The sequence below is a fragment of the Mauremys reevesii genome, linkage group 3 (genome assembly GCF_016161935.1).
Source record: "Mauremys reevesii isolate NIE-2019 linkage group 3, ASM1616193v1, whole genome shotgun sequence".
Taxonomy (NCBI): Eukaryota; Metazoa; Chordata; order Testudines; family Geoemydidae; genus Mauremys; species Mauremys reevesii.
In genome coordinates, this window is record NC_052625.1 from 35,887,398 (window position 1) to 35,899,416 (window position 12,019).

The 12,019-nt window shown below is 38.0% G+C and overlaps 1 protein-coding gene across 6 annotated transcripts in view; it reads left to right on the plus strand.

Annotated features, from left to right (window-relative positions):
- Nucleotides 1-12,019, plus strand: part of EML4 (EMAP like 4) — a 262,705-nt gene that overhangs the window by 171,090 nt on the left and 79,596 nt on the right. For 4 of the 6 annotated variants that reach the window (XM_039529317.1, XM_039529314.1, XM_039529318.1 and 1 more), the window contains 3 exons: nt 585-713; nt 5,112-5,137; nt 5,624-5,656. In XM_039529317.1, the coding sequence (XP_039385251.1) occupies nt 585-713; nt 5,112-5,137; nt 5,624-5,656 (188 nt within the window). The remainder of the gene's footprint in view (nt 1-584; nt 714-5,111; nt 5,138-5,623; nt 5,657-12,019) is intronic. The other 2 variants (XM_039529315.1, XM_039529319.1) reach the window with 1 other exon arrangement.

Below are 12,019 nucleotides of genomic sequence, written 5' to 3' on the forward strand. Positions count from 1 at the left end.
GGAATGTTATGCATGAACAAAGGAATCAGGATTTTGGACCATTGTTTTGGAGCTATTTGTTTCCAAACAGTGGTTTACAGGGTTTGGAACTTGCCACCGCAGAATACTTTTTATGGAATTGTGCCCTATCTATGTGCTGACAAAACAGCTCAGCATTCAAAATGTTTTATTGTGTTCAATAGCCATAGAACAGAGTTAATATTTTGTGTTGAAAATAGAAATGTTTTCAAAATTTATTTGTTTTTTGAGCTAAACTTTTCTAGCCTTATTAAATTCATTCCACTTATCGTTTTAATTTACTAGCAATGTCACAGAAAGGTAAAAAGTCATCCGTCATTAGGGCCACTTTAAAAATCACAATGAATAGGTCAAACAAATGAATTTTGCAATTGCCTTCCTCAGTTGCTTTCACTCATCTGGTTAGAACTTTTTGACTAATCTTTATTTTCTATTTTCTGGATCAACTTGAAGGAAGTCCTAGCACTGCTTTTGTCTCCTGCTGCTTGATCTGTCAGTTGCATACCAGCGCCAGCTATCGTTATCTCATTAATTTTTAATTTTAAAAGTAATTTTTTTTTTTTTAGCATAAAGCGAACTTCGACTGCTGAAAAATCACATAGCATGTGGGACAACTCAGAGGACAGTCGTAATAAACTGTTGAGGGCAGCTTCAACATCCAAACTGATATCAAAAGTGGCAAAAAATGCAGAGAAGTAAGTATTGCAGTTTGTAGCAAAATGGTATCTGCAAATTTTAAGAATAAAAACCCTCTGATATTAAATTGTTTTAATTTTATTACAGATTTATAAACTGTCAGTTTGCATTGTTAATATTTTGTAAATGTTGTCTGCATAATCTGACCAGTCACCTCTCTAATGCAAGAAATCTCCAGAGAATCTTAAAATCCCTGCAAAACGTAGACGTATTATTTTAAAGCATGAATATGCTTCCACTACTACATATTTGGATTTGACAAATTATGCATGCATGTTAAGGCCCACTGTCATTTATGTACAAATTTCCCCACTTGGAAACGATTGCCTAGGAAGAAGTACCGCAGATGATCTGGGGGTTATGGTGGATTACAAACTAAATATGAGTCAATAGTGTAACACTGTTGCAAAAAATGCGAACATCATTCTGGGATGTATTAGCAGGGATGTTGTAAGCAAGACAGTCCAGAGGAGAGCAACGTAAATGATTGAAGGTCTAGAAAACATGACCTGTAAGGGAAGATTGAAAAGCTGAGTTTGTTTAGACTGGAGAAGAGAAGACCGAGAGGGGACATAACAGTCCTCAAGTACATAAAATGTTGTTACAAAGAGGAGAGTGATAAATTGTTCTCCTTAGCCACTGAGGACAGGACAAGAAGTAATAGGCTTAAATTGCAGCGATGGAGATTTAGATTAGACATTAGGAAAATCTTCCTACTGTAAGGGTAGTTAAGCACTGGAATAAATTACCGAGAGAGATTGTCTAACCTATTCTTTAAAACCTCCAATGACAGAGATTCCACAAACACCTGTCAGGGATGGTCTAGCTAATATTTAGTACTGCCTTAGCACAAGGGACTAAACTAGATGACTTGTCAAGCTCCCTTCCAATCCTACAGTTCTATGATGCTGTAAGTTTTCTCTACTTATCTTTTCTTCATTTAAAAATAAATTTTGAAATGTTAAGGTTTCAGACACAGTTTTTATTTCATTGTAAATTCAGTTGTGCATTTTCTGGATTTTTGTTTAGCTGCAGTTTTACACTTACAAGTAACTGTAAAATGGCGTTGTGAGGTTCCATGTTTCCATATCTCAGATACGCTCAGTTTACAAGTAAAGATTTTTTTCTCATGGCCCATTCTGCAAACTCAACCTGAAAAGTAAAAGAGGCCTTTTTTCCTTCTTGAGCAATATCACCGGGTATAAAAGGCCAAATTATAGTCTCGATACATCTGTGCTATTCTCTTCATTTTTGATGAGTTTTCAGAAGTTTGATTGATTTAGGCCCTGATCCTGCAAACACTTATGCACATGCTTATTTTTACTACTGCAAGTAGTCCCATCAAACTCAAGTGGTAGTAAGGTTAAGCATGTATATATATGTTTGCAGAATCAGGGCCTCAAAATTTAGTAGGTTTTTTTTAAACGGTATTGATCATACATAATAAGGCATAAAGGCTAGGTTGACCTAAGATACGCAACTTCAGCTATGCGAATAGCGTAGCTGAAGTTGGTGGATCTTAGCTCGATTTACCTGGACGTAAGGATGGCGGCGAGTCGACCGCTGCCGCTCCCCCGTCAACTCCGCTTCCGCCTCTCGCACGTGATGGAGTTCCGGAGTCAACGGCAGAGCAATCGGGGATCGATTTTATTGCGTCTACACTAGACGTGATAAATCGATCCTCAATAGATCGATCACTACCCGCCGATCCGGCAGGTAGTGTAGACATACCCAAAGCTTAGCTGTGTTGGCTCTGCAGTGCTAACAAAGAACAAGGAGTAACATTTTTTTCTGTGGTATAAACAAATACAACTCTGAATACACACAGGGAGCAGATGTCTTCAGTAAAGAGGTGCCTTTTTACATAGTAACTTCACTGTAGAGCTAATTAACTGTAAAGATGGCTTAAATAGAATTGCTTTGAATGAAGCTGCAAAATGATGTGTGTAAATAAAAGTAAAAATACTGATGAAATACAGGGAGGTTATCATTCAAATAAGTTCTGAATTTGTAAATGAAATTAAAAAATCAAATTCAAATCTGCTGGCATTAATGAATGTATTAATAATGTAAAATAGGTTGTTTTCATACAGATTCTCAGGACCAGTATAAAACTTAAAATTGAAAGGGACACACAATAATATGCTAATCTTACCTGACAGCAATACATACATTTAGTAATAGCTTTATACCTAGTCTGGAGAATTCTGTAGAACACTGAAGTATTGTGCACTAAGGATTATGGTTTAGACATTCTGCACACAATTTTCTTTCCTTTTCTAAATGTTTTTTATTGTTGAAATCTAAAATTCCTCTGGCAATTCAGGCTGTTGCTGGATACTGGTTAAAGCTATTTAAAGACTGAAAAACTCTCTAGCTAAATCCTCTGGCTTTATTTCAGCTTATCAAGTTTCTTTTTTCAGTTATTGCTATCCCGTTAAAACAGCTTAACCATAGTAGACATTATATTTAAAAACAGTTGCTCTTTACAGGCATGTTGAATTTGTGCAGTAGTTCAGACATGTAGTCGGTATAGATATTTTGTCATTTTTTATGATATGTATCCTTTGAAATGCTGCAATTATTCCACTTCTACAGTCTTTCCCTAGAATATGAAAAAAATATACTTTTCAGTGATCGTGGATTAAATGGGGGTCAGAAGGATTGGGAATAATAATAATTGTTGGAGAAAAACAATCATCTGAGTGCATCTTCAGGTCATTGTTTAGCCTGAAATACTTAATGAAAGCGAAGCTTCAAAAGTTGTGAAAACATTTTACCATCATCTCACCTGAAGACTGTGTACTATGTTCTTTATGAAAGTATCATATCTTTCACTTGTCTCTGCACTGAAATTCATTGTTAAAGCACCCTAGGTTGGGGAGTGGATGAGAGGAGAAGTGGAAAGAAGGACATGTAAATACCAACTTTTTACAAATATGCCCTTGGAAATGCATGCCCAACTCCTGTTGAATCAGTTGGCTTGTCTGCATGTATCGGAGGGCAGTGTTTTGCTTATTGCATTTAAGGTTATTAATTAGAGGAAGTTGCAAAGGCCCAAATGCATCAGAAGCATCCCATTTTTGGTGTGAGGAAACAGGGACCCAGCCCTAACTTGGGCCCTGGACAAAAATCCCTTTATACATGCTTTGGACTTTAGACCCAGATTTTGAACTTTGTTTATTAGAAGCAGTTTTAAAGCCAGTCTGATGCTATAAATCATCCCAATAAAATAGCAGGAAGTAATGTAACTGTCACCTTAGCTAGTTCTCTACTTTTTTAAAATCAACTAGGAATCCAAGGCTGGACTCTTCCATTTGGCAACCAGAATAAGGTTGATTGAACCAGCAGTCAGTGAGAACGCTCTGTGTGTGTATGTTTGACTGTCTATCACTGTTATATATGTTTGCTCTCCATACAAATATTTGACCTCCATTTTGCTACTCAGCTTAAAGTCAGTTACAGTTTTCATGAAATAAGTGCACCCTGAACAAGCAGGAAACCTTTAGGAGGAGGTTATTCTAAGGAAATTTAAGTTTTCCTCCCATCTTCTGAAAAACATTGATTGAGATTTGTTTTTTTTCATGTATGGCGCTGCCTTGAGTGTAGACTAACAAGTCAGCACTTATGAAAACTTCTTTTGTGTGTCTCTCAGCAAACCTAGTACTGTTTGTTTAGAGATTCTGTGTGGGACTGTGGTAAAGTTGACTTGCAGTGAGCAAGTATCAGCATCACATTTTCTGACATTAATAGTCCCATTGATACAAGTTCTTGGATAATTATTCAAAAGAACTCGTAAGAACTAGTCACCTCATGGCTTGATTTTTCACAGGTGCTGAGAACCTTGAATGCAAGCTGAATGTGTTCATCATCTCCAAAAATTAAGCTTTTTATGTTTTTGGGTGGTTTTTTTTGCTATCTAAAAACGTATTTCCCATATACAAATGCTAATATGATTTTATTATTTTTATTAATATCATTTATTTGTACAGCAGTAGCTCCTAGGAACCCCCATTATGCTAGTCACAGTACAAACATAGAACAAAAAGATGGTCTCTACTCCAAAGGGCTTACAATCAAAGTATAAACAAGAGACAACAGGTGTGGGGGGGGGGGTTACTGTATTGGTTAGGATTGGTTATCTAACATCTTATCCCATTTTCATCCATAGGAACATAAAAACTTTCATACTGGATCAGACCTATCCTCCAATGAAGTTATCTAGTTCTTGTGAATCCAGGGTGGGTTGGTTGGTTGTGGTGAGGTTTTTCTTGGTGCTTTTTTTTTTTAAGGTCTGGTAAGACTTAACATAAGGTGGTACTGTGTAGAACCTAGATAGTATTAATATTATAACTAATACACATCAATTATATATTTTGTGATTTTTTTCCCCCCAGACATAAAGATGTCATTGTCAGCCAAGGTAAGTGAAAACATTTGTTTTTACATATTGGGGCAATTGGAGAGATCTCATTTTGCTAATTGAATATTATCCCAATGGAGACAACCAAATTATTATGAAATATCTTTCTGAAGCACTGATTTAGAATTTACATAAAGGTAATAGTTACTCCAACGGTTAATTCAGTTGATTGTTGCTAAAAGATGTAGGGCCCAATGCAAAGCTCTTTGAAGTCAGTGGGAGGTTTTTTGTGATTTCAGGGCCCTGGGGGAGAGGAATATTTTGTATTGCTTTTATAAAACATAGAAATATATGAAGTGGTTAATTATTTCCTAGAGAGAGAGAGAGAGAGAGTATATCTATCTATCTATATAGAGGAAATATATATAATATGCTTGCTCGTTAAAAATAAAATAGAAAATATTGGACTTGTGTAACAAAGTTTTCACGCCAGGGAGGTAGGACTTCAGGAAGTTTTAAGTTATTTTATTTCTGTCCCATAACCAGCAAAAATGTCAACTCGTGAAAAAAACAGCCAAGGTAAGAATTAAGCTATGCCAGTTGGTTGCTTTCTAATTTAACTGCTTTTATGGATCTTTTATTTGGCCTTTCACCATCAAATGGTCAGTGCATGAATGATCCTGTAAATTTGGACTGTGCAATTTAGTAAATACTTAATTTTTACCATTAAACTAAATTTTAAAAAAAGTGTTTATTTCTTGGAGATTTCTTGGGGAGTTAAAAAAATTACTATATACTTTATTCTGTCTGTTGAGAGAGGAATATGAACACATGAGGAATAAGGGGTCTAAAAGTCTTGCATTATTGCCTAATGTACTACAATATCAAGAAGTGCCAACTAAAAGATCTGTTTACTTCAGTTTTCTGTCTTGCCAATATTACAGCAGATGAATGCTGATTGGCTGAGAGTGGAGACTGAAGGCTTAAAATATTCTCCTATGGCAAAAAAAAAATCTTCTCTTGTAAAGCATATTTCTTTTGCATCAACAAATTTTGCATTCTATGACTACCTGCTGCTGCTGGCTTGTTCGGATGGAAAAAAAAATCTTTCTGAAAATGATGGAATGTGTTGAAATCTACTGACAATAAAGAAAATCCATTCTTGTGTCTCAACATCACTCTGCTTTGATAACGTAGAAACTGAAGCATGCAGCTCAAAATCAGGAGCATGTTTCCTCAGTGCATGCTATTCACAGCTGTGTAGCGAGTTTCTCTTCTTTGCTGTTGTATTAACAAATCTGCAATGTACACATTCTGTGCTGTAAGATTGTATATACTTTGGTTTCCCTTTGCACTGCCCTTAGATTTTCTATCATTCAAATGGAAAAAAACAAAATTAATTGGAAATTCTCATACTTTTTCTCATTATTATGAGATCAAATAAGCTTTAATCAAAGTGCCTTTCCTTAATTTGCTGAAAAAAATGCATTACAGAAATCTTTTTAACTGATTCCAACTTATCAAAAATCTCCTATTAAAACAATATGAACAACCTTGATACAAAGGCTTCATAAAAGAGCACCCAGGAAATGCTTCATGACAATATGAAGCACCAGTCCAGATTCAACAGTCATTGAGAATGAATGCCTCTTGTGTATACAGTGATGACGCTTTTAAAGGCAAAATATTTGCTAATGGGGTTTATTGTACAGAAGTGGTTCTAATCTATCTGTAATTTCAGTTGTGACAATGTTTTCCAAAAACTAATCAAATCTTTGGCAAACACAACTTACAGTGCAATGATACACTCTGCAAGTATCCTTACATTTTTATTTCTTTTTTCCTGGTGTCCTCCCATGTAACCTGAGACTGGACTCGCCTTCACCCATATCGTCCTGGCAAATGATATATCCCAGAGGCTCTAAATTCTGTGAAACAAGTTGGCAGATGCCATATAAGTACCTAGATAGATGGAAAATGGTTTAATTAATCTGTGTGTGGTCTGGGCTTTCACGAAATGATGAGAGCCTACCTAGATAACTTTGAGGAGTGGAGCAATATGTTGCATTGATATGGATCAGAATCAAAGGAATACCAGAGATGGATGATTCAACTGACATTGGTCTTGTCTGTAGTGGAGGGGGGGAAAGCATCTTATTAGAAAATGTGTTCACTAACATCTTTAAAATAGCAGTGTTAAACACAGTTCAGCCTTTAATGTGCCCTAGGACAACTGTAATTTTAAATGTTTTATCTGGTTGTGGTAAACCATAGGGGACCCCCCACTGAGGTTAACATGACCAGCCAGCACATTTTAAAACACAACCTAGACAAAGACAAGTTAAGTGCCAAGTTGTGTTTAACCTCACATTAGTTAACACATTTTCTAATTATGTTTTTTTCTCCAAGTGGATATAGCCACTGTGAACCAAACCTCCTAGTTACAATGTACTATGCAGAGCTGGCTTGGCTACACAGAGAGGTGTACATTCTTGTGTGCGCTAATTGTAAATGTGGACTCTATTGGTGTGCACTAAAAGCTCCATTAGTCTGGACAACTGCCCACATAAGTATCACTGTCACAATCAGCTCCTTTGGCTGTCTGACAAGAAAGGCCAAGGATTTCACAGGCAAGCAGTGTGCTATTTTCAGAGGTAGTCCCTCCACTTCAGGACTGAGACACCCTTGGCGCAATGGGGTTGGGGAAGCCTATGTTGCTTCTGTCTGTCTTGTACTTGTTTTGCTGTGCCTCTACGAGGTACAGCTCTGGTGGGGGTCTACACTTAGGGCAGTGTGTAGACTATGGATGCTGCATGCCCAGCGAGCCTGGGTGTAAATAGCAGTGTATAGATTGAGGCATGGCATTGGTGAGTAGAGTGCCATACACGCTTGAACCCTTAGGGTGTATATCCTACACAGGTTCTCTGCATGCCCAAGCAGTGCCTCTCCACTGCCAGTTTTTAGCAGTGTAGTGTCCCGCTGCAACCCACTGCCTCCCTGCTGTCAGAGCCTTTCATTGCGGTATGTAGCTACACCTGAAGTGCCTTTACTCTACACGCCACCATAAGTGTAAATATAGCCTATGTTACAGCAACCTCTGTGGTCTACCCTATGGCCTGCAGTGCTCCCTGGAATGTCCCCAGCACTCCATGCTGTCACCCCACCCCAACACACCCTTCCTGCCCCCTGTGTGCCTTCTCTGCCAGGGCTCGTGAGGGGATCCTATTGGGTTTTCAGAGCCTATGCCAGTGGAAAGGAGACAGCACAGAGGTGTGTCTCATGGCAATCCAACACCTTTAGGAACAGTAAAAATTCACTATAAAAAATCTGTGCAAATGTAAGTAGTTTCTTTCTATTATATATTGGAACCTAGCTCTTAACCTCCAAAAGAACAAAACATTATTACATTTTGTTTATGTCCCCTCCATCCCCCTTTGATTTTTAGAAACATTAGAATCTGGTGTGTCATTTTTTTCTCCAATGAATTTTGCGGAGAGTTTGAGCTTAATAGCTTTTAACTTAAGCCAAGAGTTTTAAACAGTCTGAGTAAAAATCTCTTTCCTGTCACTGACCGAGGTTCCTGAAGCTTGTGAATTCTTATGCTAGTTTTCTAGGTATCTATACAATCTCCAGGAAAAAAAAACGGGGGGAGATGAGGCTCAATATTTTAATATTAAAAAAGCAGTGGGGGAAAAACCCTCAAACATCAAACCAAATCCCCCACTAAATAAATAAAAATCAGGTGTGTCTGTTTATACTTATAAGTAAGTAAAAAACATGCAGGCACACTCACCTCTTCCCCCCAAATCCCAACACACACGCTGTACACCCCACAGGTCAGCGTGTATGTCATAAACAGATAGTTAAGGGTTAAGGTCTCTTTTACCTGTAAAGGGTTAACATGCAGTACCTGATGACCACCTGACCAGAGGACCAATCAGAGACAAGATAATTTCAAATCTCTGTGGAGGGAAGCCTTTGTCTGTGTTCTTTGTGTAAGTGTTCGTTCTCTTTTTGGATCTAAGAGAGGCCAGACATGTCTCCAAGTTCTCCTGGAGTAGTTACTCACTATTGAATAGTAGGATTAATTAGAAAGGCGGATTAGTCTTATAATTTGATTTCTACATTTGCAATTGTGTGTTTGCTAAAGGAAATTCTTTATTTCTGTTTGCTGTTACTTTGCTTTTACTGAGAAAGAAAGGAGGGGGGATTCTCTCCAGAGATTGATAAGTTTAGACCCTGTATTGTTCCATCTTGGATTACAGAGACAAGTTACTTTCTTTTTATTCTTTAATAAATTCTTTTCTATTAAGGACTTGGTTGGTCTTTCCTTGGATGGATTCTCAGGGAAAGAGGAGGAGGGAGGTATCCCTCTGTAGTTAGATCCCGGTGTCTCTCCTAGGAAAAGGGAGGGGGGAGGAAGCAGGGGGGAATGGTTTATTCCTCCTGGGTGTAAGAACTCCATGGATTTGGGGCTCTTGGGATCCCCTAGGATTTTGGGGAAGGACTGTGTCCCAATCCACGTACCTGATTGGGTGGTGGCAGCTTTTACTAGATCTAAACTAGGATTTTAGTTTAGAGATAAATTTCATGCAGGTCCCCACATTGGAACCCAACAGCTCTAAGTGGGGGTGAGACCTATGACAGTGTAATAATCCTGCAATGTGCTGAGCACTCTGGCCCTGGTCCAGCTAAGCATATAGGTTTCTGTCTCACTTTAGCACACTTGGAGTACTCCCAGGCTTAAAGAAGGCACAAACTGTAATTTGGACCGAGATGAATTAATAAACCTTAGCGGCCTTAAAGGGAGGAAGCAGTGCCAATTAAGAGCCCAATCCCCCTACCATTAAAGTCAATGAGTTTTTCCATTGGCCTTTATTGGGGTTTGGAGCAGGTCCTAAGAAAAGAAGTCAAATACACACTGAGATACTGGTGACGCTTTCATGGGAGAGCTGGATGAAAGAGGACAACCTGGTGCTGTTTTGCACATCCTGGAATTATTATAGTATATGTTTTTTACTCAATCTTTTATGATGGTCCATTTGAATCCTGTCATTATTGTGAAGTAAATTATTAGTGGTTCAGGATTCCATACCTGATTGTAGCAGAAAGTCACAAGGTAAGCTTCTTACACTTTTACATCTTAGCACTACATTTGTCTAGCATCCAGAGTTCTATTATCTTGTGAAAACATTCTTTTCCATTGACGTTATCTCCTAATTATAAAGGTGCAAGGTTTGAGGTAATGACTGCTACAAGAAAGGAGAATTAATCTAAATGAGTCCCTGAAGGAACAGCACCTTTGACTGCAGCATGAGATTCCTAGCATGGAAAATATGTTTCTTCCCCTTTAAAAAATGGTTAAATGTTGAAAAAAAAAGCTCAGCAAATATACATTTTGAAAAAACGTTTTACTCTTAGAATCTGTAGAATAAGTAAACTTGTCCTGAGGGGCCTAAACTGAGAGACTAATTCTGTTTCTACCTCCAGACCCTCCAGAGTGTAAGCTCTGATCTCCTTCCCTATCCAGTTCATAGGTTTATCTTGCTATGCCACCCTATCCAAAAAAAAAAAAAAAATCTGATGTTTTCTAGAGCCTCTCACCACCCCATGAATGACAGAAACAGAGCCCCTCAAGTGGACAGAGATCTTCATGGTCTCTGCAAAACTTACCTTTCTCACTGCATTGCTCTCTCCTCTGTGCTGCACTGATGTTTCAGAGTTTTCTGCACTAACTTTAGTGTCTGAATGGTCATAGTGTGTAGCACCATGCAAAGCACAGTATAACAGTTTAATTTTAACATGAGCAAGGCATAAATAATTGTATCAGGGTTCTGCATTCCTGCTGGAGCAGATGGGAAAAATAAAGCACTCTTGGCCATAGCTGCTGCATGGGCATTCTGTTGAGTAGCCCTGGGTATAATATCTTAGCTAAGGTGTTCACCTGTTACAGATGGTGGCCATGCTCCCTCTATTATCACTAACCCCACCAACATTACCTCTGCCTTCTCTGAGTTGAGTTGAAGCCAGTTAGCCCTCATCCAAGTCCTGAACTTTCCTAGACCCCAGCTGGGCCAGACATGATAAAGAAAAGGATGATTCAGCAATGATGATAGCATTTAGTTAATATTAGACCTTTAAATATTATTTTTGCCTGCTCCAAGAATTTTTTTCTCCTTTTGCTTCATTAATCCTTGTAAACCAAATGCATAGAACAAATTCCAGTGCTGGAAGGCATATGGCCTATTCCGTGAAATCCAACAAAAGCATGTGTGAATTATGCAGGTGCTTACCACAGCATTATTAGGCCCTTAGCTAAAGTTGTTCTATTAAGTTCTTTACCAGCAGGTGTTTATAATCACCTAGCAAAAACCTGCATTTTCTTATTTCAGCAGAGACGTGATTTCAAGTACTAACCATAAAGTATTCAAATTTATACACCCAGAAGGATGGAGCATGGTGCCAAAGACTCTGTATATCTTAAAGAAGATAAAAATAACTTTTTTTCATTGGGATGCCAGGGTTCTTTTTTATGACTATAAAGTCTAAAGTGATAGCAGCTCTGTGCATGACTCACTTATTCACTTTATAAAAAGTACAATCCCTAAAGACATTTTTGTATGGCAATAAATTAAATACCATATGTGAAAGAATTAATGAAAAACACACAGTACATTCCTAATTTTGTTATTTTTAGTAATTTTCAGTGCTTCGTTAATTCCTAATACTTTTCTTTCCTCTTTGTCTTTACCAGCATTTTACTATTGTATAGACTCTGGACTCAGTCTTGGAGCTCATAAGGGCAAAACTCGATGTTAGCGTGACTCATGCCTAAGGGAGGACTACAGAATTGGCCTCTTCAGGCCCAATTCACCATTTCACCATCAGATACATAGAATCATAGAAATGTAGGGCTGATTTTGTCTCTGCTCGTGTTTCTGC